The sequence below is a fragment of the Myotis nattereri genome (assembly GCF_964212035.1).
Source record: "Myotis nattereri genome assembly, chromosome: 21".
In the NCBI taxonomy this organism is placed as follows: Eukaryota; Metazoa; Chordata; class Mammalia; order Chiroptera; family Vespertilionidae; genus Myotis; species Myotis nattereri.
The window spans coordinates 3,965,082-3,992,748 of NC_138097.1; the positions used below are offsets into that span (position 1 = coordinate 3,965,082).

Here is a 27,667-nt window from a genome sequence, read left to right on the forward strand (position 1 = left end):
TTTCTATAAAAATTGAAGCTTTTTTCTTTTTTTTTTTGTGGCCCACATATACTTAAACCTTGTTTATTTGGCCCGTGTTAGCTTTGAGTTTGACATGCTTGTTCTGGAGTACTTATATGTCTTCCATAAGGCTCCTCAACAATTACAGAATGAGTTGAGTAAACACTACCATGAACGAAACACACACACCCTCTTTTATGTGAGCTCCATGTGGCCATTTTAGAAAGCTTTCCAAATATAAAATGAAGTCCTGGAAATTAATGACCACGTGTGCCATGTATTCAAAGAGGCAAGGAGGCCAGCCATTGTGGCTCAGTGGCCAAGCATTGACCTAGGAAACAGGTCACAGTTTGATTCCCATGCCTGGGTTGTGGGCTCAATCCCAGTAGGGGTTGTGCAGGAGGCAGTGGATCAATGATTCTCTCTCACATCATTGATGTTTCTCTCTCTCTCTTAAATCAATAAAAATATATATTTTTTTAAAAAGATGCAATGAGCCCTAACCAGTTTGGCTCAGTGGATAGAGCGTCCGCCTGCGGACTGAAGGGTCCTGGGTCCGATTCCAGTCAAGGGCATGTACCTTGGTTGCGGGCACATCCCCAGTGGGGAGTGTGCAGGAGGCAGCTGATCGATGTTTCTCTCTCATCGATGTTTCTCTCTATCCTCTCCCTTCCTCTCTGTAAAAAATGAATAAAATATATATTTTTTAAAAGAAGATGCAATGAGTATGTTATGATTTTCATTGTCGAAAACCCACTCCACAGTTTTAGAATCATTTGCTGTGAGTAATGGCTGTGGAAATAAGTACCTTTAGCTTGGTTTCTTGCTGGCTTCAATAAGCCACAGGCTAGCCCTAGCCTGTGTGGCTCAGTGGATAGAGCATTGGCCTTTAGACCTAAGGGTCTCACGTTCCATTCTGGTTGTAGTCTCCTCCTCAGCAGGGGTACTGGTCAGTGTGTGAACAGAACGCAACCAGGCGATGTGTTTTTCTCACATGGATGTTTCTCTCTGTCTCTCCCTCTCTCTTCCATTCTAAAAACCAATGGAACAGCCTTAGCAGGTTTGGCCCAGTGGCTAAAGCACTGGCCTGTGGACTGAAGGGTGCTGGGTTCAAATCAGCCAAGAGCACATGCCTGATGGCAGGCTCACTCCCCAGTGCGAGGCATGCAGGAGGCAGCCGATTAATGATTCTCTCTCCTCACTGATCTTTCTTCTTTATTTTATTTTATTTTATTTTTTTTATTGCTTAAAGTAATACAAAGGGTATTACATATGTGTCCATTTCCCCCCCACCCACCCTAGACAGTCCCCTAGCCTCCCCTATCCCCCAGAGTCTTATGTCCATTGGTTATGCTTATATGCATGCATACAAGTCCTTTGGTTGATCTCTTACCCCCCTACCTCCTGTCCCCCAACCCTCCCCGGCCTTCCCGCTGCAGTTTGACAATCTGTTTGAGGCAGCTCTGCCTCTGTATCTATTATTGTTCAAAAGTTTACAATGGTCTCTATTATCCATGAATGAGTGAGATCATGTGGTATTTTTCCTTCATTGACTGGCTTATTTCACTCAGCATAATGCTCTCCAGTTCCATCCATGCCGTTGCAAATGGTAAGAGTTCCTTCCTTTTTAGAACAGCATAGTATTCCATCGTGTAGATGTACCACAGTTTTCTAATCCATTCATCTACTGATGGACACTTAGGCTGTTTCCAGATCTTAGCTATGGTGAATTGTGCTGCTATGAACATAGGGGTGCATATATCCTTTCTGATTGGTGTTTCTGGTTTCTTGGGATATATTCCTAGAAGTGGGATCACAGGGTCAAATGGGAGTTCCATTTTTAGTTTTTTGAGGAAACTCCATACTGTCTTCCATAGTGGCTGCACCAGTCTGCATTCCCACCAGCAGTGCACAAGTGTTCCTTTTTCTCCACATCCTCTCCAGCACTTGTCGTTTGTTGATTTGTTGATGATAGCCAGTCTGACAGGTGTGACATGGTACCTCATTGTTGTTTTGATTTGCATCTCTCGGATGATTAGTGACTTGGAGCATGTTTTCATATGTCTCTTGGCTTTCTGAATGTCCTTTTTTGAAAGGTGTCTATTTAGGTCCTTTGCCCATTTTTTGATTGGATTGTTTATCTTCCTTTTGTTAAGTTGTATGAGTTCCCTATAAATTTTGGAGATTAGGCCCTTATCAGATATGACATTGGCAAATATGTTTTCCCACACAGTGGGTTTTCTTGTTTTGTTGATTGTTTCTTTTGCTGTGCAGAAGCTTTTTATTTTGATGTAGTCCCATTCGTTCATTTTCTCTTTAGTTTCAAGTGCCCTAGTTGCTGTATCAGTGAAGAAATTGCGTCGGCATATGTCTGAGATTTTGTTGCCTTTGGATTCTTCTAGAATTTTTATGGTTTCCTTTCGTACATTTAAGTCCTTTATCCATTTTGAGTTTATTTTTGTGTATGGTGTAAGTTGGTGGTCTAGTTTCATTTTCTTGCATATATCTGTCCAATTTTCCAAACACCATTTATTGAAGAGACTATCTTGGCTCCATTGTATGTTCTTGCCTCCTTTGTCAAATATTAATTGAGCATATTGGTTCGGGCCGACTGATCTTTCTATCTCTCCCTCTCCCTTCCTCTCTGAAGTCAATAAAAATAAAAATATCTTTTAAAAATTAAAATTAAAAAATCAATGGAACAAATATCCTCGGATAAGTATTAAAATAAATAAACACCTTTACCTTAAAAAACACACATGCACACACAAAAAAACTACAGGATTAAGGGCTCATGGGGCTCCTGCCCAGGGGGCCAGGTGAACATCACTGAGTGATTATCTGTTTCGCCGCTCACACTAAGATGATGCTTTCACTGGGTTCCTACAGAGACATGTCCCCATGGTTTTAACTACAAACATCATTTTAAGTAACAAAGCGGGGGTTCACAGCCGAGAAAACTTACCGAAATCTGATTTAAATCTTCATCGTGTACTAACTGGAGTGGATTAATAAAGGTTTCCTTGACGTTAATATCAAAGGATTCTTTCACCTCCGCCATCAGCTTCATAGCTTCGCCCATATCGGTCAGTGCGCTGCCTGGCACAGAAAAACAAATAAAAAGTGCTTGTTCACAGAGCGCACGGAGGTTGGCGGCGCTATTCACTTCTTGCCCAAGGTATGTGGGTGACGGTTTATTTAACAAGGTCTTTACTCAGGGACTGACGAGGAAAAAAATACAAACAAAAACTTCCTTTTTTTTTTAAACATATATTCATGGATTTCAGAGAGGAAGGGAGGGAGAGAGGGAGAGAAAGACAAACATCAATGATGAGAGAGAATCATGGATCGGCTGCCTCCTGCATGGCCCCTACTGGGGATCAAGCCCACAACCCAGGCATGTGCGCTTGACTGGAATTGAACCGTGACCTCTTGGTTCTTAGGTCAAAACTCAACCACTGAATATCCTATATAATAAAAGGCTAATATGCCAGTAGACCAGTGGAACAACAGGAACAACCAGTTGCTATGATGTGTGCTGATCACCAGAGTTCATGTGTGGAACATGGAGGGCATCATCCATGGCGGGATGGTGCAGCAGGTGAGCACCAGACCAAGGCAGGGTGCCAGTCACTGTCATCAGGACAAGCCGCTGGTAGTTACTAAAAATTCTTTGCTCCTGCGTGCCGCAGTCCCACCTGGCACTCACGCCTACTGCCAGCGCTGGCCACACTCACACCCACTGCCAGTGCTGGAGCCACCGCTGGCACCCACAGCTGGTGGCCGGCGCTGGTCCTCATCGCTTGGTGCTTTCAGCAGGTGCGAGCAGTAGCTTCCAGCAGCAATCACCCCTCAGGGCTTCTCAACCTCCCTCTGCTCCTGAGGGGCGATCCAGGCTGGCAGCTGCAACTCACACCGCTGCCGGTGACAGCCCCACTCCCATCCGCTGCTGGTGCCAGAGCCGCCGCTCGCACCCACTGCCAGCGCCAGCCCCAATCGCTAGGCGCCTTTGGGGGCTGTGGCAGGAGGGGCCGGGAGGGGGCATGGAGGATGGGCTGAGACCCACCCCTGTGCCCACTACAGCCTCGCAGCCCACAGTTCCTTTCAAGGTGCACAAATTCGTGCACTTGGCCCCTAGTTACAATGATAATAATTAAAATCCTTTTTTTCTTGAAATAGTAATGTTTATGGCATGTACTATTATATTTAAGATCGTTTTTCTTGCCCTAACTGGTTTGGCTCAGTGGATAGAGTGTCGGCCTGCAGACTGAAGGGTCCCAGGTTCGATTCGGGTCAAGTGCATGTACCTTGTTTATAGGCACATCTCTAGTAGGCGGTGTGCAGGAAGCAGCTGATCGATGTTTCTCTCTCATCGATGTTTCTAACTCTCTAACCCTCTCCCTTCCTCTCTGTAAAAAATCAATAAAATATATATTTTTTTAAAAAAAGATCGTTTCTGCCAGAACCGGTTTGGATCAGTGGATAGAGCATCAGCCTGCGGACTCAAGGGTCCCGGGTTCAATTCCGGTCAGGGGCATGTACCGTGGTTGCAGGCGCATCCCCTGTGGGGGGTGTGCAGGAGGCAGCTGATCGATGTTTCTCTCTCATCGATGTTTCTGGCTCTCTATCCCTCTCCCTTCCTCTCTGTAAAAAATCAATAAAATATATTTTTAAAAAAAGATCGTTTCTCTTGAGATACTAATGCTTATTGGATGTAACATTGTTATATTTAAAAGATTTTTTCTTGTAAAAAAATGAAACTCAACAACTGAGCCTCGCTAGCCGGGCTAAAAATAAAAACTTTCTACATTTCTTCTCTACTCCCTCCTTTTCTACATCAAACTCACCTGGCAGCTGACATACCGAGGCACTTTCCAATCTGGCCACTAGATGGAGATAAAGATCAAATTTTTTTAAAAAAAAAAAACCACAATGTGTTTTTGTCAACTGGCCCTAGCAGTGGTTCTCAACCTTCCTAATGCTGCGACACTTTAATACAGTTCCTCATGGTATGGTGACCCCCAACCATAAAATTATTTTGCTACTTCATAACTGTAATTTTGCTACTGTTATGAATCGTAATGTAAATATCTGATATGCTATATGTGTTTTCCGATGGTCGCAACCCACAGGTTGAGAACAGCTAGGGTTTTTAGAAGCTGCAGAAAAAAGTCCCTCTTTGTAAACAACAAAAGGATTGAGTCCTCCTCAGGGCTAAGCACCAACAATGAAGATGACAATAGGAATGAATAAACTGTCTCATCTCAGCTTTTGCTGCCAGGTCCTCCTGGGGCCGCACCCTGGATCCTTCCAAGGGCAAGGCGACCTGATCCTCCCTGGTGTGGAAGAAGCCTGGCAGTGTCACATGGGTAGCTCCCAGCAGGGCGGGCAGCCATGCTGAGTGTGGACAGCGAAGGGTAGCTCTTCCTGAATGACCCCCAGTACCTGGGCAACAGCTAATCCACATTAATTTGCAAGTGGGCGACCTTGAAGCTGTGCACAATGAGGTTGAAGATTCTCTTTAAAACATTTCCCAGCCCTAGCCGGTGTTGTTCAGTGCGTAGAGCGTCGGCCTTCAGACCAGAGTCCCAGGTTCGATTCTGGTCAAGGGCAAGTACCTGGGTTGCACACTTGTCAGGCAGGGACCTGGCCATGAAGGAGTCAACCAATCGATGTGTTTCTCTCACATCGAAGTTTCTGTCTTTCCCTCTCTCTTCCACTCTCCTTAAAAATCAATGGGAAAAATATCCTCAGGTGAGAATTAACAAAAACAAACAAAAAAATCTCCTGGCCAGCCTACATGGCTCAATGGTTGAGCGTCGACCTATGAACCAGGAGGTCAGGAGGTCACGGTTTGATGACTGGTCAGGGCACATGCGCGGGATCCCCAGTAAGGGGGCACACAAGAGGCAACCAATCCATGATTCTCATCATTGATGTTTCTCTCTCCCTCTCCTTTCCTCTCTGAAATCAATCCAAAAAAAAAAAAAGAAAAGAAAAAAGAAAGGCTTCATGTATAACCTATAGGCGGTACAGGCAGTGTCCCACCCTCCCGGCCCTGTGCACTCACCGAAGATGGAGTCCTCGCCCAGCTCCTGGCCGTACTTGAGCATGCAGTCGCCCAGCAGGCCCTCTGGCTGCAGGCACTCTGAGGCCTTCCTCTGATTGTGGATCTTCAACATCGGGCTCAGCATTCCCAGCTTCGCTCTGCATGCTTCAAGACAGGGTCATTTGTAATTCCTTCAAGGGACAAGGCAGAGGGACAGGCACAGAGCATGCAACAAATGCAGCTGGCAAGATCAAGGGCACCCTCGGCAACATGTCAGAGACCCGAGGTGCCAAAGGGCCCCAGTGACCTATTTAGTCTTTCCCGTGATTGGCAGATTTGTCAACCAGGTGGGTGCCTACTGATTGGTTGCAGTCTCGTGGGAAATGGAAATTGTGCACACCTTGCAACCAGCCTATATCAGGACCTCGCTCTCTCTTGCTCTTCCTCTCTCTCTCTCTCTCTCTCTCTCTCTCTCTCTCTCTCTCTCTCTCTCTTCCTCTCTCAAAATTAATCTATACCTAGCCTGTATGTCTCAGTGGATAGGGCACTGGCCTGCCTGCGGACTGAAGGGTCCCGAGTTCGATTGGGGTCAGGGGACATGCCGAGGTTGTGGGCAGATCCCCAGTGTGGGGCGTGCAGGAGGCAGCCGATCCATGATTCTCTCTCATCATTGATGTTTCTATCTCTCTCTCTCCCTCTCCCTTCCTCTCTGAAATCAATAAAAATATATTTTAAAAAGTAAATGAGCCCTAGCCAGTCTGGCTCAGTGGATACAGTGTCAGCCTGCAGACTGCAGGGTCCAGGGTTCGATTCTGGTCAAGGGCACAATCCTTGGTTGCAGGCTCCTCGGCCCTGGTCGGGGCACATGCAGGAGGCAACTCATCGATGTGTTTCTCTCACATCAATGTTTCTCTCTGTCTCCCCCTCTCCCTTCCACTCTCTCTAAAAATGAATGGAAAACTATCCTTGGGTGAGGATTAACAACAACAAAGATAAGTAAAAAAGGTGGAAATGACTAAATAAGCAGAAAGCATTTACAAAACGCTGAGTAGGTTTCTGAAGAGTCTCCTACATGTCTTTGCTGAGCAGTGCCCAGCTGCTGGCCCAGGAGCCCTCCCAACGGGTCCCAGGATTATCCACTCTGCACTCATCAGCCCAGGCAATCACAGAGTCACTGGAGAGTAGACATCCAAAAACCGAATTTCGGGCCCAGCTGGTGTGGCTCAGGGATTGAGAGTCAACCTGTCAACCAGGAGGTCACGGTTTGATTCCTGGTCAGGGCATATGCCCAGGTTGTGGGCTCGAAACCCAGTGGGGGGCATGCAGGAGGCAACAGACCAATGATTATCTCTCATCATTGATGTTTCTCTCTCTCTCTCTCCCTCTCCCTTCCTCTTTGAAGTAAATAAAAATATGTATATGTATTTTTAATTAAATCTTTATTGTTCAGATTATTACAGTTGTTCCTCTTTTTTCCCCCCATAGATCCCCTCCACCCGGTTCCAACCCCACCCTCCGCCCTCACCTCCCCCACCACTGTCCTCATTCATAGGTGCACGATTTTTGTCCAGTCTCTTCCCGCATCCCCCACACCCCTTTCCCCCACAAGAATAGTCAGTCCACTCCCTTTCTATGCCCCCAATTCTATTATAATCACCAGTTTATTCTGATCATCAGATTATTTATTCACTTGAGTTTTAGATTGACTTGTTGATGGATGTGTATTTGTTGTTCATAATTTGTATCTTTACCCTTTTCTTCTTCTTCCTCTTCTTAAAGGATACCTTTCAGCATTTCATATAATACTGGTTTAGTGGTGATGAACCCCTTTAGCTTTTCCTTATCCGTGAAGCTCTTTATCTGACCTTCAATTCTGAATGATAGTTTTGCTGGGTAAAGTAATCTTGGTTGTAGATTCTTGGTATTCATCACTTTGAATATTTCTTGCCATTCCCTTCTGGCCTGCAAAGTTTCTGTTGAAAAACCAACTGACAGTCATATGGGTACTCCCTTGTAGGTAATTGACTGTCTTCCTCTTGCTGCTTTTAAGATTCTCTCTTTGTCTTTTGCTCTTGGCTTTTTAATGATGATGTGTCTTGGTGTGGTCCTCTTTGGATTCCTTTTGTTTGGGGTTCTCTGTGCTTCCTGGACTTGTAAGTCTATTTCTTTCACCAGGTAGGGGAAGTTTTCTGTCATTATTTCTTCAAATAGGTTTTCAATATCTTGCTCTCTCTCTTCTTCTGGCACCATTCAGATGTTGTTACGCTTGAAGCTTTCCCAGAGGCTCCTTACACTATCTTCGTATTTTTGGATTCTTTTTTCAGTTAGCTTTTCCGGTTGTGTGGTTTTTGCTTCCTTGTATTACAAGTCTTTGACGATTCTTGCGATCCTCTGGCCTGCTGTTGGGAGTCTGTATAATACTCTTTATTTCAGTCAGTGTATGCTTAATTTCTAGTTGGTCCTTTATCACAACATCGAGGGTCTCACTAGATTTCTTGAGGGTCTCATTAAGTTTATGGGTGGTCTCTAGAAAATTCTTGAAAAACCTTAAAAGTGTGGTTTTGAACTCTATATCCAGTAATTTGCTTTCCTCCATTTCTGTCACTTGTGTCCTGTTTCTTTGTCTCCGCATTTTTTATGCTTTGCTGTGTCGATAGAGTGGCTTTCTGTGCTAAGTGTCCTATAGGGCCCAGTGGCTCAGCCTCCCCAATTACCTGAGGTAGACACTCTTGGTGCACCCCCTTGTGGGCTTTGTGCACAGTCTGGTTGTAGTTAAGCCTTGATTGTTGTAGGTAACACTGGGAAGAATTGACCTTCAGGCCAATTGGCTGTGAGAATCAGCTGTGTCTACGGTGGGAGAACTTCTGTGCTGAAGACACCCTTCTGGGGCAAGACTTGCTTCAGTGGGGCTTTGGTGCTCACTGAGTCTGCCCCCTGAGTGTGTCCCTAATGGATCTGAGGAGTTGTAATTGGATGGTCCCACTCTGACCACTGGGTACACTGGCTCTTCGACGTAAGGAGGTGCTAATCTAGCCTCTGCCTGAAGCTACCCTGCAGAAGCCAGCTGTAAAGCAATGCAAGTTGTCCTGGGGCCTAAGGCCAGCTGCAGTTTGTTAAGTAATTTTCAGATTACAAAGGGCTGGGCCTTTCATATGCAAAAGTCTTCGTGCAAGGCTTGGGCGGGGCATGGTCCCAGGGGATCAACAGGGCGGGTGGAGTGAGTAGTTATGGCTGCTCTCAGTCCTGCCCTCAGAGGCCCCGGCAATAGCTTCGAGCGCCTCGAGAGAAAGCTGCCCTCGAGTTCTGACCGATGCCAGACAGTCCCGCTTCTCCTGTATGAGTCTGGGTCCCCAGAGACTCGCCCAGAATTGGAGCTCAGAGCTTGAGACTCACTCCCAATTGAAAAAGACAATCTTGTCCTCAGCCGCCAGCCCCTCTCTGCATGCACCTCCACATCTTTGTATTTCACTTCTGCACCGCACCTCCTCTGAGTCTCGGTATGCTTTTCTCTTTCCTTCTAGTTGTAGAATTTCCACTCATCCAGCCTTCCTGTGGTTCTGGATGAGGTCCATTCCATCTTTTAGTTGTATTTTAGAAGTGGTTGTGTGAGGCAGCAATCTCTGGTGTTTACCTATGCTGCCATCTTGGTTTCTCCAATAAAAAGATATTTTTAAAAAAACACACCCAAAACCACATTTCATGATTGAAACCCTTAGGGCATTGTTTCTAGATCACATCGAGGGAGGGCCCAGCTGACGTGGGTGGTCAGCGTGGGTCACCGTGAATGGGCCATAGGACAGTTCCAGAAATTGTCCCATGTTACCTGGATTGGGCTGAATGTATTCTGTGGCTTTCAAAAGAATTTCTGTAACAGCTTTATTGGTGATATCTATTTTCTAAAAAAAAAAAAAAAAAATCACATAAAATGTTGGTAAGTGACAAACGGTGAATTCACAGGAAGGTGAATTCACAGGAAAACACAGACATGATTTTTGACGGTGACAAAGGGAAGGAAACAAAGGACCTTGGCGATTCCTGGGGGCCCCAGGGATGCTCCAAACAGGGGACCAGGGACAACATCACAATCATTTCTGTTAAGGGTCCTGACATGCCCTGGCTGGTGGCTCAGTGGTTTGGAGGGTCATCCTGGACACCGAAAGGTCACAGGTTCAATCCCTGTGACCTTAGGGTGCATATGGGAGGTAGTGAGGTGTTTCTCTCTCATGTTGATGTTTCTCTCTTACTCTCTTTCTTCCTTTCTCTCTAAAATCAATAAAACATATCCTCAGCTGAGGATTAAAAAAAAAACACATTTTAAGAAATATATATATATTTTTTATTGATTTCAGAGAGGAAGGGAGAGGGAGAAAGAGAAACATCAACGATGAGAAAGAATCATGGATCAGCTGCCTCCGGCATGACCCCTCCTGGGGACTGAGCCCTGACCTGAATCAAACCGTGACCTCCTGGTTTAGACCAATCAGGCAAAACACATTAAAAAAAAAAAAAGAGAGTCCCATCATACTTCCCCAACGCTCTCATATGCATGAATGTTCTGCATAACTGTCACAACAGAAATGCAAGGTGAGCAGGGCTGGGTGTCACCCTGTGTCATAGTCAGAAAAGATGAACCTGGAGGACAGTGCCAGGACCTGGTGATGCACCACACAGCTGTTGTGCCCAGGGAATGCACCAAGGGCTTCCATGTGGGGCATCAATATGTATGCATATGAGGATCTCTGCCCAGAAACACACTCTTGACTCTCCAAGGCACATAACCACAATGCTTGGGCTATTTAACTGCTTGTCAAGACTGCCCATCTTGTCCAGCCAATGTGCCTCAGTGTTTGACATCGACTGACCCATGAACCAGGAGGTCACAGTTTGATTCTCGGTCAGGACACATGCCAGGGTTGTGGGCTTGATCCTCAGTGAGGGGCATGCAGGAGGCAGCCAATCCATGATTCTATTTTATCATTCATGTTTCTATCTCCTTCTCCCTTCCTCTCTGAAGTCAATAAAAATATATATCCTATAAAATAAAGCCTAATATGCAAATTTACTGAATTTTCAGAACCACCAGCAGAACGACCGGTCACTATGACACGCACTGACCACCAGGGGGCAGATGCTCAACGCAGTAGCTGTCCCCAGCCCACAGGCCCCAGGCCACCCAAGGCGGTGCCAGCAAGGGCCCCCTGATCACCCTGCCAGTCGCCCCACACATTGGTCCTGATCACCGGCCAGGCCTCGGGACCCTACTTGTGCACAAATTTTGTGTACCAGGCCTCTAGTATTAGATGGAGAAAAAAAAACTGCCCATCTTTCGAACATCCTGAGTTTTGTCCACTAGAGGAAACCAGCAAGCCGTATCCAGGATCCTTCATAATCAAGAGTCATCATTTGGACTGAGACCTGGGAATAAACTGCCTTTTGGGTTTCAGGATGCACTCCTGTGTATGAGCATCCTAGACTCCACTCTCTTCCAAGGATCGGCATGTCTCATCTCACAACTACAGTCAAAATTTGTTTCCTTTTTTAAAAAATTTTTCCCACCAGATTTCTTTCTCTCTTTTTTAAAAAAAATTCATTATTGTGGAAAGTAAAACATATGTCCCCTTTTTCCCCCATTGCACCTCTCCAACCCACCTCTGCCTCCTGACTCAGGCCCTCACCACCCCATTGTCTGTGTCCCTGGGCCATGCACAAACGCATACAAGGTCCTTGGTTGATTACCTCCCACCACCTACCCTCCCCTGCCTTGCCTACGAAGTCCCACACTCTGTTCCATGCTTCCCTGTCTCTGCATCCACTCTGATCATCAGTTTATTTTGTTACTTAGACTCCACAAAGGAGTGAGATAATGTGATGAGAAACATTCTTCACACAATTGACATTAAAATGCTCTTACCCTTTCTAAATCAAGAAAGTGGTCATCTAGTTTCGTGCCTTCAATGTCATTTATTTTTTCCCTAATTAGCTGCAGAAATAAAGACAAATAATTATAATATATGATTTGTGATCACAGTATCTGAAACAAATTAACTCTCACAGACACACACACACACACACACACACACACACACACAAACACTCTCAGATTCAGCTTTTTTGTATTTGTTTTTTCTTTGTTTTTTAAATGTATTTTTATTGGCTTCAGAGAGGAAGGGAGAGGGAGAGAGAAACATCAATGATGAGAGAAACCATGAATCAGCTGCCTCCTGCATGCCCCACACTGGGGATGGAGCCCCCAACCTGGGCATGTGCCCTGACTGGGAATTGAACCCAGACCTCCTGGTTCAACAGTCCACGTTCAACCACTGAGTCACTCTAGCCAGGCCTGTTGGATTTTTTTTGGACTCAGTTCTTTAAGAAAATTACTGGAAGGAGTAACCATATCTGAGGACATATTAAGGTACACAATATCACTCGCTCAACAGATGTTTATTATGCTCCTACTATAGGTGAAAGCACATTTAGGCTCCAGTAGAAACAAAAACAAATAGATTGCCCATCTGGTGTGGCTCAGTGGTTGAGGGCCAACCTAAGAACCAGGAGGTCACAGTTCCATTCCCAGTCAGGGCAGATGCCCAGGTTTCAAGCTCGATCCCCAGTGTGGGACATGAAGGAGGCAGCTGATCCATGACTCTCTCTCATCATTGATGTTTCTCTCTCTCTCTCCCTCTCCCTTCCTCTCTGGAATCAATAAAAGTACATTAAAAAAACAACACACCACCCTGACCAGTTTGGCTCAGTGGATAGAGCGTCGGCCTGCAGACTGAAGGGTCCCAGGTTCAATTCCGGTCAAGGGCATGTGTAGGCACATCCCCAGTATGGAGTGTGAGGAAGCAGCTGATAGATGTTTCTCTCTCATCGATGTTTCTAATTCTCTATCACTCTCCCTTCCTCTCTGTAAAAAATCAATAAAATATATTTAAAATACACACACACCAACAAAACAAAGCAAAAAACAACCAAAAATAAAACAAATAAGAGGGACCCTTGTCATCCCTGAAGCCAGAGTTCCATCAGAGTTGCTATAAAGACATTCAAGTAAAGAACGAGGGACAATGAAAACGATGGAAGAGACTAGTCTTTGATTCATACTATTGCAATCATCCCCTATGATGGACATTTCGGGGACTCCCCAGAGGGATTCTGAGAGCCTGGGAGGTGGGGGTGGGGATCACTGGGGGCCTGGCTCCCAGGAGGCGGGGCATCTGAGCTGGCTTGTTAAGGAAGGAGGGCATTTAAAGGGCAGCCTGGAGGGAAAGGTCTTCCAGCAGGAGGCAGGAGGAAAAACAAGGCTGTGAGGCAGAGTTTCTGGGTCTTGGCACTTGGATACTTAGACCTAACATTCTTTTTTAAAAAAAATATTTTGACCTCATCTCATGTTCTTCCCTGGACTGGAGCTTTGCATCCTCAGCTCCCGAGTTCTCTGGTCTCTGGACTCTGAATCACACCACTGACTTCCCTGTGTCTCTGGCCTGCAGGAATAGATTTGCTAAGAAGTGGATAAGAACTTCTATGAAGAGAAACCAAGATGGCGGCATAGGTTAACGCCGGAGATTGCTGCCTCGAACAACCAATTCAAGGGTACACCTAAAAGACGGAACGGACATCATCCAGAACCACAGGAAGGCTGGCTGAGTGGAAATTCTACAACTAGGAGGAAAGAGAATATCATACCCAGACTCAGACGAGGCGCAGTGCTGAAGTGAAATACTCAGGTTCGGAGTGCGCGCGGAGCGGTCTGGCGGTGGAGGGCGCGGTTGTTGTTTTCAATCGGGAGGGAGGTTCAGACTCTGAGCTCCAGACCCGGGCAAGTCTCTAGGACCCAGACTCAAACGGGAGAAGCGGGACTGTCTGGCTTCGGTCAGAACTCGAAGGCAGCTTTCTCTCCGAGGTTTGCAGCGGTTGCTGGGACTCTGTGAGGCAGAGCCCCTAGGGACGGAACTGAGAGCAGCCATAACTGCTCAATCCGGCCCGCCCTGTAGATCCCCGGGGACCCGCCCCGCCCAAGCCCTGCGCAGAGCCATTTGCCGGATAGCCTCAGGCAAACGCTAGATTAGCACTGCCCTAGAGATCCAGCACAGAAGCTCTCCCACTGCAGACACAGCGGACTCTCATAGCCAGTTAGCCTGGAGGTCAAATCACCCCTGGTATTACCGACAACAATCAAGGCTTAATTACAACAAGACTTTGCACAAAGACCACTAGGGGGTGCACCAAGAAAAGATAAAAAAATGCGGAGACAAAGAAACAGGACGCAAATGTCAGAAATGGAAGATATAGAGCTCAAAACCATACTTTTAAGGTTTCTCAAGAACTGTCTAGAAGCTGCTGATAAACTTAGTAAGGCCCTCGAAAAGACTGGTGAGACCGCCGATAAATGTAGTGAGATCCTCAAGAAATCTAATGAGACCCTCGATATTATGACAAAGAACCAACTAGAAATTAAGCATACACTGACTGAAATAAAGAATATTGTACCCAACAGCAGACAAGAGGAGCGCAAGAATCAAGTCAAAGATTCGAAATGCGAAGAAGCAAAAAACACCCAACTGGAAAAGCAAAATGAAAAAAGAATCCGAAAATACGAAGATAGTGTAAGGAGCCTCTGGGACAGCTTCAAGCATACCAACATCAGAATTATAGGGGTGCCAGAAGATGAGAGAAAGGAAGATATTGAAAACCTATTTGAAGAAATAATGACAGAAAACTTCCCCCACCTGGTGAAAGAAATAGACTTACAGGTCCAGGAAGCACAGAGAACCCCAAACAAAAGGAATCCAAAGAGGACCACATCAAGACACATCATAATTAAAATGCCAAGAGCAAAAGACAAAGAGAAAATCCTAAAAGCAGCAAGAGAAAGAAACTCAGTTACCTACAAGGGAATACCCATACGACTGTCAGCTGATTTCTCAACAGAAACTTTGCAGGCCAGAAGGGAACAGCAAGAAATATTCAAAGTGATGAATAGCAAGAACCTACAACCAAGATTACTTTATCCAGCAAAGCTATCATTCAGAACTGAAGGTCAGACAAAGAGCTTCACAGATAAGGAAAAGCTAAAGGAGTTCATCACCACCAAACTAGTATTATATGAAATGCTGAAAGGTATCCTTTAAGAAGAGGAAGAGGAAGAAAAAGGTAAAGATACAAATTATGAACAACAAACATGCATCTATCAACAAGTGAATCTAAGAATCAAGTGAACAAATAATCTGGTGATCATAATAGAATCAGGGACATAGAAAGGGAATGAACTGACTATTCTTGGGGGGGAAAGGGGTGTGGGAGATGCGGGAAGAGACTGGACAAAAATCATGCACCTACGGATGAGGACAGTGGGTGGGGAGTGAGGGCGGAGGGTGGGGTGGGAACTGGGAGGAGGGGAGTTATGGGGGGAAAAAAGAGGAACAACTGTAATAATCTGAACAATAAAGATTTAATTAAAAAAATATTTTTATTGATTGCAGAGAGGAAGGGAGAGAGAGAAACATCAGTGATGAGAGAGAATCAGAGATCAGCTGCCTCCCGCATGCCCCCTACTGGGGATGGAGCCGGCAACCCGGGCATGTGGCCTGATAGGGAATCAAACCCTGATCTCCTGATTCATAGGTCGACCCTCAGCCACTGAGACATGTAGCCGGCCGGGCAACCAGAACTTCCTTTGTGGTGGGAGCTGGCCTGTGCATTGTGGGATGGTTAACCGCCTCCCTGGCTTCCACCTACTAGATGCTGGCAGTGCCCACACCCCCTCGTGACAACCAAACAACTCCCCAGGCCCTGGCCAGGCAGCTCTGTTGGTCAGAGCATGGTCCCCACACACCAAAGTTGGGGGTTGGATCCCTGGTCAAGGCACAGACAAGAATCAACCAATGAGTGCATCCATAGGTGGAACAACAACTCACTGTTTCTCTCTCTCTCTCTCTAATCAATACATTTTTTAAAGATGTCTGCAGCCTGAAAGAACAAAGCAGAACTATTTCCATACTTGTAGAGCTGGGTCTTCAGCCTGACCGCCCCCCGACTAGGAGTGACCACAGGAATGCCAGTAATATCCTAACTCCCCAAACCACCACCTGAGTGGGCCAATGAAGCTCCTGGAAGGCCGCTAAGGTCCTAATAAGGCTATACCATAGGATGTTCCCTATGCGTCGCTATTGACCAATCTTGAAATAGTGGGGGATGGCTCAAACCTCAGAATGTGTTGGTCACTTCCTGACCATTGTGCTGTAAGACCCTGCTGAAAAACCCTGACTAAAGTGACCAATCTCTGTAACCCACGTCACTTACCTAAGCCCACCTAAATGACTAGCCCTATATAACCTTTGTTCTCCTGGGGCTCGCGCTCTCTCGTCTTGCCGCTGCGTCGGTAAAGAGGCTGGGGGAGCCAAGCCCGGGCTTGAATAAAGACTCTTTGCTTTTACATCGGACGTGGCTCCCTGTTGGTCAATATTTGGGGACCCCGAAATCTGAGCACAACATTTGGGGGCTCGTCCGAGATCCCCAAAACCCACAAGGGACCCCGATCCGGAGAGTCTGACTGACCGCGGTAGGTGTCTGTGTCGTTGTGTGTTCTGTTCTGTGCAAGCTCGTTTCTGAAATCTGTAGTGCCCAAAGCGGTCTAGGTGGACACACTGGGGGACCACGGGCAGGAGCAGTTGGAGGACGCTCCGATCCTCCATCTGGAGGGGCGCGGAAACCCCTCACAAGGGGAGTGGGTTCCCCTCGAAAATCTGAGACGAGGTGGGCCGCTCCCGCCAGTTGGCATACGGCCATCGTCTAGCTTTCAGTTTTGTTTCTGCGGGGTCGGAAGGCTGTTCTTGAGTGTCTTTGTCTGTTTTCTGTGTTTTTCTGTCTAACTTTGTGGACTTACTGGACAGACGTTACGGGACAGACCCAAACTACTCCTTTAAGTATTATGGTTGATCATTTCAAAGAGGTTAAGGGAAGGGCTAACAACCTTAGTGTAAAGGTGCGAAAGGGCCGTTGGCAAACTTTCTGTTCCAGTGAGTGGCCGGCTCTCAATGTTGGGTGGCCGCCAGAGGGGACTCTCGATCTCCCCACCATCCGCCGGGTCAGAGAAGTTGTCTCTTGGCCGAAGGGGGGTCATCCCGATCAATTCCCTTACATTATTACTTGGCAGGCCCTCGTGGAGGACCCGCCCTCTTGGCTCAAGCCCTTCCTAGCCCCGCGCCCTCCGGAGCCAGAACCCATTCTTGCCTTGCAGAAAGTGGAAAAGAAGAAGGAGAAGAAGAAAGCCACCCTGCCGTCAGCTCCAGCTCCCCTCTACCCGGTTTTGCAGGTGGGAACTGGAGAAGAGTTAATTTTTCCTCCCCCGTATCAGCTCCCTAGGATGCCGGAGAGATTCAATCCTGCCCCGCTGCGGGAAGCGGGCAGAGTTCTGGAAGCGGCTGGGGGCAAAGTTCCGGGAGCAGCCGGGGGCGGAGTTCCGGGAGCGGCCACAGTTCCGGTGGGAAGCCCGCCTCTCACTAGACAAAGGGCTCAGAGGGAGCTGTCCGTCACAGCCCCCGATTCCACTATCAAGACCCTGCCCTTACGAGCTACGTGGCCCCCGGATGCGGACGGCAATCAGTCCCATCACTACTGGCCTTTCTCCAATAGTGACCTTTACAACTGGAAGGCACAGAACCCTAAGTTCTCCGAGAAGCCAGCAGGGCTCATTGACCTATTAGACTCTGTCCTTTTCACCCACCAGCCCACATGGGACAACTGCCAGCAGCTTTTGCAGGTCCTGTTCACAACGGAGGAGAGAGAGAGAGAGAATCCTCAATGAGGCCCGGAAAGTGGTTCCAGGCGTGGACGGGAACCCAACCACCAACCAGGCCCTAATAGATGTTTCTTTTCCCTTAACCAGGCCTGAATGGGATTTCAACATGGCAGAAGGTAAAGAGAGGCTCCGGGTCTATCGCCAGACTCTAATGGGGGGTCTCCGAATGGCTGCTAGGAAGCCCACCAATTTGACCAAGGTAGGGAATCTATAGCAGGAAAGGGATGAGTCTCCAGCTGCCTTTTTAGAACAGATCATGGAGGCATACCACACTTATACCCCCATGAATCCAGAGGCTCCTGATAGTAAAGCAGCTGTAATCATGAGTTTTGTAAACCAATCGGCTGCAGACATTAGAAAGAAACTGCAAAGAGTAAATAGATTAGGAGAAAAGAGTTTGCATGACTTGCTGGAAGTAGCTGAGAAAGTGTATAACAACCGGGAGCCTCCTGAGGATAGGCAGGCCCGCGCCATGGTGACTGCCAGTGACAAGCAGACCCGAAACCTGGCCAAGATTCTGCTAGCCACCACCGCAGACTCCCCTGAGGAAAGGACCCGCCGCCTTCGCCAACTTGCCGATGACCAGGAGCGAGGTAAGGGGGCCGCCCAGGGTGGGAAAAAGAAGCTGCAGAGGAATCAGTGCGCTTACTGCAGAGAGATAGGACACTGGGTCCAAGAATGTCCAAAAAAGGCCGGCAAGAAAGGAAGCAAGGCGGACCGAGTGGGAGTCTTAGAGCTGGAGGAGCTGAGTGATTAGGGGAGTTGGAGTTCGGATCCCCTCCCCGAGCCCAGGGTAACTCTTAGAGTGGAGGGGACCCTGGTTGACTTCCTCGTTGACACCGGAGAACAACATTCGGTCCTCCGCACACCTCAGGGGAAGCTAGCCAACAAGAAATCCTGGGTACAGGGGGCAACTGGCATGAGCCAGTATTCATGGACTACCCGAAGAACGGTCGATCTAGGAATGGGCCAGGTATCCCACTCCTTCATGGTGATACCGGAATGCCCCTACCCCCTATTAGGACGGGCCTTGCTAACCAAGATTGGAGCCCAGATAACTTTCAGACAAGGGGGGCCCCAGGTCACCGATGGTAAAGGCCACCCCATCCAAGTTCTGACTCTAAGACTGGAGGATGAGTACGCCTCCACCAGGGAGCACCCCCAGTAGAAAGCAACATGGATAGATGGCTACAAGAATTCCCCATAGCCTGGGCGGAGATGGGGGGGGGGTGGTGTAGGACTAGCTGCCCACAGGGCCCCAACCCTGTAGAGCTAAAACCAGGAGAAGGCCCAGTAAGAGTCAAGCAGTACCCTATGTCTCAGGAGGCCCGGAAAGGAATCCAGCCTCACATTCGGAGACTGCGAAGCCTAGGGGTACTGGTTCCGTGCCAATCTGCCTGGAACACCCCCCCTCCTGCCAATCAGGAAGCCTCACACGAATGACTCCGGACCAGTACAGGACCTCCAGGAAGTAAATAAAAGAGTCATGGATATACACCCAACTGTTCCAAACCCATACACTCTCCTAAGCTCTTTGGCACCCTCTAGAGCAGGGGTGGGCAAACTTTTTGACTCGAGGGCCACAATGGGTTCCTAAACTGGACCAGAGGGCCGGAACAAAAGCATGGATGGAGTGTTTGTGTGAACTAATATAAATTCAAAGTAAACATCATTACATAAAAGGGTACGGTCTTTTTTTTAGTTTTATTCATTTCAAACGGGCTGGATCCGGCCCGTGGGCCGTAGTTTGACCATGGCTACTCTAGAGTCTGGTATACTGTATTAGACTTGAAGGATGCCTTTTTCAGCCTGCTGCTGGTGCCTCAAAGCCAACCCTTGTTTGTCTTCGAGTGGCATGACCCGGAGGAGGGCTACAGTGGACAATTAACCTGGACGCGATTACCCCAAGGGTTCAAGAATTTGCCTACCATCTTCAACGAGGCACTACACGAGGACCTTGGTGAGTACAGGAGAGAGAACCCTGGTTTCCCCCTCCTTCAGTACGTAGATGACATCCTGATTGCTGCCGATACCACCAAAGACTGTGAGCAGGGGACCAGAGATCTGTTGGCCACCCTGGGAACCTTAGGGTACCGGGCCTCTGCAAAGAAAGTTCAAATATGCAGAGAGAGGGTGAGTTACCTGGGATACATCTTGGAGGGCGGACAGTGGCAGTTGTCTGATGCTAGAAAAGAGACGGTCTTGAAAATCCCTACTCCCACCTCCCGGAGGGAAGTGAGGGAATTCCTAGGATCGGCTGGCTACTGCCACCTCTAGATACCAAGTTTTGCTGAGATCGCCAGGCCCCTATATGAAGCTACCAAGGAGGGAAAGGCGTTTGAATGGACTGAGAAAGAAGAAACAGCCTTTAATCAAATAAAGAAAGCCCTTTTAGCTGCTCCAGCCCTGGGCCTGCCAGACATTACAAAGCCCTTTCGTCTCTTTGTAGACAAACACAAGGGAATAGTGAAAGGGGTTTTAACTCAGGCTTTAGGCCCCTGGAGCCGCCCAGTAGCATACTTGTCTAAAAAGCTAGATCCAGTAGCCGCCGGCTAGCCGCCGTGCCTAAGAATCATTGCGGCAACCGCGCTCTTAGTCAAGGACACCGACAAATTAACCCTGGGACAGGAAATCTGGATCACAACCCCACATGCTATTGAGGGAGTCCTAAAACAGCCTCCTGATAGATGGATGAGCAATGCACATATGACCCACTATCAAAGCTTGCTACTCAACTCTCCTAGAGTACGGATCCATCCCAGTGTGGCCCTCAACCCTGCTACCCTGCTGCCTGACCCCAACTTAAATGCCCCACTACATGACTGTGCGGGAATCCTAGAGCAGGTACATGGACTTCAGAAGGACTTGACCAATTGGCCCTCCCTGATGCAGAGGCCACCTGGTTCACGGACGGAAGCAGCTTCGTGTGGGATGGGTGCAGGTAGGCGGGTGCAGCAGTGGTCACCGACACGGACACCATGTGGGCAGAGGCCCTGCCCCCTGGGATGTCAGCTCAGCGAGCAGAACTCGTTGCACTCACTAAGGCACTGACACTGGAGGCTAGGAAACAGCTTAACGTTTACACAGACAGCCGTTATGCATTTGCTACGGCTCATGTCCACAGGGCGATCTATCAGGAGAGAGGGCTATTAAAAGCAGAGGGACGGACAATAAAAAATAAGCAGGAAATTCTCGACCTGCTTGCGGCCTTGTGGCTCCCTGCTAAACTAGCCATTATCCACAGCCAAGAGCACCAGAAGGCAGATGACCCAGTGGCAAGAGGTAACCAAAAGGCTGATCAGGCAGCCAAGGCAGTGGCCTTCACTTCGGTCCCCACCATGGCCCTACAACTACCAGACCCTAGGGACCCAGTTTTACCAGATCAGCCTGGGTACTCCCAGGAAGAGCTGTAGCGGATCAGGAAGCTTCCCCTCACCCAGGAAGTGAAGGGATGATGGTACACACCAAACAAGGAACTCATACGACCAGACTGGCTTGGGGTCACAGTGTTAGAATGCATGCACCGATCCACCCACCTAGGGGCCCAGAAATTTAAAAACTTAATCCAGCATGCCAGGATCAGGATTCACCAACTAGACTCCAAAATAAATCAAATTGTAACCTCCTGTAAGACCTGCCAACTCACAAACACAAGAGCCGGGTCAGTTGGAGAAGGAATCAGGCTCAGGGGCACCAAACCGGGAGCACAATGGGAGGTCAACTTCACCAAAATTAAACCAAGCGAGTATGATTATAAATATCTTTTAGTGTTCATAGACACCTTCTCTGGCTGGGTAGAGGCATACCCAACCAAGCATGAAACAGCTCAGACGGTGGCCAAGATACTACTGGAAAACATCTTACCCAGGTATGGTTTTCCTGCTATGATAGAATCCGGCAACAGACCAGCTTTTATTTCACAGGTAACACAGGCAATAGCCAAGGTTATAAGGGCAGATTGGAAATTACATTGTGCTTATAGGCCCCAGAGTTCAGGGCAAGTAGAAAGAATAAATAGAACTCTAAAAGAGACCCTTACCAAATTAACCATGGAGACTGGCGGGGACTGGATGGCTCTCCTTCCATATGCCCTTTACAGGGTGAGGAACTCCCCCTACATCCTGGGTCTTACCGCTATGAGATCATGTTTGGTAGGCCCCCCTATCATTCCTAACCTCAAAGCTGAACTTCTTGCTGAGTTTAAAAATCAAGAAATATCTTTTCTCTTAAAAGCACTGCAGAGGGCACACGAGGACATTTGGCCGCGCCTCTGTGCTGTCTATGAGGCTGGCCCAATCCCGAGGCCTCATCAGTACAAGCCGGAAGACTGGGTGTTCGTCAAGAGGCACCGCTGGGAGACCCTCGAGCCACGTTGGAAGGGCCCCTACGTCGTCGTGCTGACTACACCCACCGCTCTCAAGGTAGACGGTGTCACGACCTGGATCCATCACACCCACGTCCGCCCAGCCAACCCCACTGCAGTCCAGGAGGACTTCATCGCGCAATGGAACATCAAGACCAATGCAACCCGCTCAAGCTCAAGCTACAGCGTGCTCGACCTGCCTGATGCTGGTAACCTTGCTCGTGATCACTCCTGCCACCGGGAGCCCACACACTCCCTATAATGTTACCTGGCAAATTATAGACACCAAATCAGGGGTGGTTCTCAGTCAGACTTCTCAAATCCATCCCAAAAACACTTCGTTCCCTGAACTGTGGGTGGACCTCCTGACTCTCTTTCCCAAAATAATCTAACCCAAACCATACTGTAAATCTGCTGGAATAGGCACAGGGATTTGGAACTCAAAACCATTAAGAACCGCCTATTTCTACATTTGCCCCGAGCCCTCGCGAACTCGGTTCTGGGAAAACAACCCTTGTGGAGGCACTGGAGACTATTTCTGTGCTTCCTGGTCATGCATCTCAACTGGACACATTTGGTGGGAGGCCCCGAGAAAGGGTGACCTGATCACCGTTGGATGGCCGTCTGCCCCACCTTGTCCCCATTTTGGCCGGGTCTACTGCAACCCCATGAGCATTTCCTTCACGGAAGAGGGAAAAAAGACTACCGGATGGGACACCAGAAAGACTTGGGGACTCCGATTTTACCAGTGCAGAGAATTTGGAACGGTGTACATTACTGACCTTGGAATGTTGTTCACCCTCCGGGTCCAAAACACTCCCCCCCACCATCACACCCCTGTAGGAGTAGGGCCCAACCAAATACTGGCTCCCCAGCCTCGGCCTACCACACCCCAAGTGTCCACGCCTGGAGAAACTTGGACCCCAGCATCACAGCTCTTTACCCCACTTACACCAACCACGGGGAACCTGGCCCTGAGTTATACCTTACCGTCTAAGGTAAACCCCCTTTAGAGCATAGTCATAGGGGCATATTATGTTTTGAACGCCTCTAGGCCCAACCTAACCGAATCTTGCTGGCTCTGTCTAGATGTCAAACCACCGTACTATAAGGGCATCGCAATTAAGGGCAATTATACAGCAGCCTTGACTGCCAACTCCTGCAGGTGGCAGCAAACTGCTGCAAGGCTAACCCTCCAGGCGGTGATAGGGCAGGGAACTTGTATAAGCAACGTACCCTCTGAACAGTCACATCTCTGTAACAAAACTCTGGCTACCCCTAGGGTGGCAGCATATCTTTTGCCCCCTGAGAATGCATGGTGGGCCTGTTCCAGTGGCCTCGCTCCTTGCGTCCACTTCTTAGTCCTTAATTCCCAAAAAGAGGGTTTCTGCGTACTTGTGCAGTTAATCCCTAAGTTAATATACCACTCAGAAGAAGTACTTAACAAAGTAGACGCTATTAACACCCGAAGTAAAAGGAAGCCTATTACTGCCCTAACTGTGGCAGCCCTCTTGGGACTAGGACTAGCAGGAGCTGGAACTGGAATATCCTCGCTTGTCATACAAGACAAGAACTATGAAACCCTAAGAGCAGCCATTGACTTAGACATAGAAAAAATTGAAAAATCCATCACCCATTTGCAAGAATCCCTCACTTCCTTATCTGAAGTAGTGCTCCAAAACAGGAGGATTGGACTTGCTATTCATGCAGCAGGGGGATTTATGTGCAGCCTTAGGGGAGGAATGTTGTTTTTATGTTAACCATTCAGAAGTTGTTAAAAAATCCATGGCCCTTATAAGGGAAGGACTGCAGAAGTGAAAGCTAGAGAGAGAGCAATCTCAATCTTGGTATGAATCCTTGTTTAATTGGTCCCTGTGGTTAACCACTCTTATTTCCGCCCACATCGGACTCCTTGTAATCCTCCTAATGTTGTTGACTTTCGGCCCTTGTATTATTAACAGACTAGTCCAATTTGTCAAGGAACGCATAGAAATAGTTCAGTTAATGGTTTTACAAGCCCAATACCGGCCTCTAGCAAAGGAGAACAAGGTAGAGATGCAGTCCATCTCATGATTGAGCCGTAAGCTCCAAGACAAAGGGGGAATGAAAGAACAAAGCAGAACTGACTATCTCTATACTTGTAGAGCTGGGTCTTCAGCCAGACTCCCCCACCCCCCCACTGGGAGTGACCACAGAAATGCCAGAAATGTCCTAACTCCCCCAACCACTGCCTGAGTGGGCCAATGAAGCTCCAGGAAGGCAGCTAAGGTCCTAATAAGGCTATACCATAGGATGTTCCCTATGCGTCACTATTGACCAATCTTGAAATAGTGGGGGATGGCTCAAACCTCAGAATGTGTTGGTCACTTCCTGACCATTGTGCTGTAAGACCCTGCTGAAAAACCCTGACCAATCTCTGTAACCCACATCACTTACCTAAGTCCACCTAAATGACTAGCCCTATATAACCTTTGTTCTCCTGGGGCTCGCGCTCTCTCATCTAGCGGCTGCGTCAGTAAGGGCTGGGGGAGCCAAGCCCGGGCTTGAATAAAGACTCTTTGCTTTTACATCGGACGTGGCTCCCTGGTGGTCAATATTTGGGGACCCCAAAATCTGGGCACAACAAGCCCTGGCCCATGTGCTCAGTGGTTGGAGCATCAACACATGTGCCAAAGGGTCACAGGTCCCATTTTCCATTAAGGACACATACTAGGTTGCAGATTCAGGTTGGATCCCCTGATTGGGGGGAATGTGGGAGGCAATCAATCGATGTTTCTCTCTCTCCCCTCCTCTTTTCGTTCCTCCCTCCCTCCTTCCCTTCCGCTCTCTCTAAAAACTCAATGGAAAAAATATCTTCAGGTGAGGACTGAAGAAAAAAAATGCCCTAATAGAAATTATTAAAAATTCTTTTTTAATTTTTTTATTTTATTGATTTGAGAGAGAGAGAGAGAGAGAGAGAGAGAGAGAGAGGCAGGAGGGAGGAAGGGAGAGAAAGAAGCACTGATTTGTTGTTCCACTTATTTATGCTGTCATTGGTTTATTCGGGTTCTGAGAGGGGATTGAACCCAAAACCATAGCAACTGAACTACCTGGCCAGAACATAAATTATTTATTTAAACATAAAAAAATTAATTTAACAATAGAAATACAACACATCACAACCTATGGGGAATGCAGCAAAAGCAGTATTTAGAAATCAACGTAGGACCCCAAATTCATTTCTAAAAAAAATCCAACACTTCACTCAAAGTTTCAAAGTGACACAATGTCATTCCGACTGAGTGACCAAACACCTGACAGCCTGCCACCTGCACCACTAAGCAGACACAAAGGTCAAAGGTCAAAGCCTCCACCTGACAGTTCCTAGGTGGCTCCCTGAGCTGCAGAGGTGGAGGCAGAGGCCCTAACATGGCGATGAGACAGGCACTTTCCCACAAGGGAGGCAGAATTTGCCATCGGAACCCTGATCCGAGGCAGCAAATGACAGGGGTGAGAAGGCACCACAGCCCTAGTTGGTTTGGCTCAGTGGGTAGAGCATCGGCATACTGAAGGGTTCCGGGTTCGATTCTGGTCAAGGGCCACATACCTCGGTTGCAGACTTGGCTCTCTGGCCCCAGATTGGGGTGCATGCGGGAGGCTACTAATTGATGTATGTTTCTCACATCCATGTTTCTCTCTCTCTCCCCCCTTCTACTGTCTCTTAAAATCAATGGAAAAATATCCTCGGGAAAAGATTAACAAAACAAAATGTCTAAGAGAGACATCTACCATTTATTTCTTAATATATTTTTATTGATTTCAGAGAGGAAGGGAGAGGGAGAGAGAGAGAAACATCAATGATGAGAGAGAATCATAGATGGACTGCCTCCTGTATACCCTCTACTGGGGATCGAGCCCACAACCCAGGCATGTGCCCTTGACCAGAATTGAACCTGGGATCATTCAGTCCACAGGCTGACGCCCTATCCACTGAGCCAATCCAGCTAGGGCAACATCTACCATTCTTTATTACCCTGCTCCCTCTTATGATATTAAACCCAGCCAAATTTCTTCACCAAATCTGCAACATTGCAAGATTATGGGTGCTTAAACCAAACCACCTCATCACTTAGTCTAGTATTTCTCCAATACCAATGATTTCCTAACATTTTAACCAGGGGTCCTCAAACTACGCCACCGGCACCACCAGCACCACCAGCACCACCAGCACCACCAGCACCACCACCAGCACCACCCCCACCACCCCCACCACCACCACCACCACCACCCCCACCCCCACGCCTCCAGGCCAGTTTTCCTGCTTCCTCAGCACAGAACGCCCTTCCTCCTTTCCTCCCAGCCCCCAACCCCCAATTGCTCCTCCTACTTCATTCTCCCACGACCAAGACGAAGCCTCCTCCTCCTGGAAGTTTCCAGAACGCCCCCGCGGTGTTGTCTGTTATCCTCTGCGCGTGCGTGGAGGTGTGTCTAACACTATTGACTCACCCGCCTAGGTGTCCCCCCACCTGGGGGCCAGGCCCGGGCGACCTGGAGAGACCAAGTGGGAGGAAGGACGGCGGTGGGAAACCTGGCCCAGAGGGAGGCACAGTCCAGCGGGTCCATCGCGAGGCGCACGCGCGTGGAGCGCCGAGCCCGAGGAGGGCAGGACGCGGGGTCCCCGGCCCGCATATGCCCGCGGGGACCCCCAGCGCGTGGGAGGGGGAGAGGCACGAGCGGGGTCCCCGGTCGCCCCCCTCTCCGCGCGGAGACGCTGCGGCCCGCCACATTCTCAGCCCCGAGACCCTGACTCCACCCCCGCGCACTCTAGGCGGGCAGATCTGGAGCCCTCAGGTCCCGGAGCGTCGGGGACCCAGCCCCCTCCTTTCCCGCGCCCCGCTCCGCGCCCCCACCTGGCTGGCTTGGAGTATCTGTTTCTTCAGCGTCCCCACCGACAACGATGGCGGGCGCCCCCGGAACTGCGTCGTGTCAAAGCTGGGCCGGGACTCGCGGACGCGCAGCGCCGGGGGAACGGGCGCCAGGGCCGGTCCCCCGGCGCTGGGCTCCGCCGGGCCCGCCTCCAGGGCCGCGGGCACAGCCACGGCCTCGCCGGGGTCACTCCAGCACCCGCGCACCAGGGCGGTTGGCAACACCGCGTTCCAAAGCCCCCAGCGCAGCCCATTGGCCGAGCCGCGGCGTATGCAAATGAGGCCGCTGGCGCCGCCCCAGCTATATTGTTGCGTGGAGACTGGGAAGACCCGCCTGGGAAGCGGGGCAGGGGATCGGGGGAGGGGGGAGGGGGGAGGGCAAATCGCGCTTTTGGTTGCCCGCAGGCTGAGATGCGCCCGCTTTGTGATGGCTGTGGGTGGGGAGACCGGCACCACTTATCCGCGCTTCTGGGACTTAACCTGGTTTCATTCACCAGCAACAGTGCCCCCCTCTGGCGCAATTGGGGAAGGGACGCTCTAAGAGGTGC

General features: G+C 48.8%; 1 protein-coding gene across 1 annotated transcript in view; it reads right to left on the bottom strand.

Annotated features, from left to right (window-relative positions):
- LOC308535771 (endophilin-A3-like) overlaps positions 1–27,318 on the bottom strand; it is a 40,817-nt gene extending 13,499 nt beyond the window's left edge. Inside the window, exons 1-5 of the mRNA XM_081114778.1 lie at positions 27,105–27,318; positions 11,961–12,029; positions 9,873–9,945; positions 6,071–6,214; positions 2,966–3,099 (exon numbers count right to left, since the gene is read on the bottom strand). Of these exons, the coding sequence (XP_080970904.1) occupies positions 2,966–3,099; positions 6,071–6,194 (258 nt within the window). The 5' untranslated portion in view covers positions 6,195–6,214; positions 9,873–9,945; positions 11,961–12,029; positions 27,105–27,318. The remainder of the gene's footprint in view (positions 1–2,965; positions 3,100–6,070; positions 6,215–9,872; positions 9,946–11,960; positions 12,030–27,104) is intronic.
- Between the last annotated feature and the right edge of the window lie 349 nt (positions 27,319–27,667).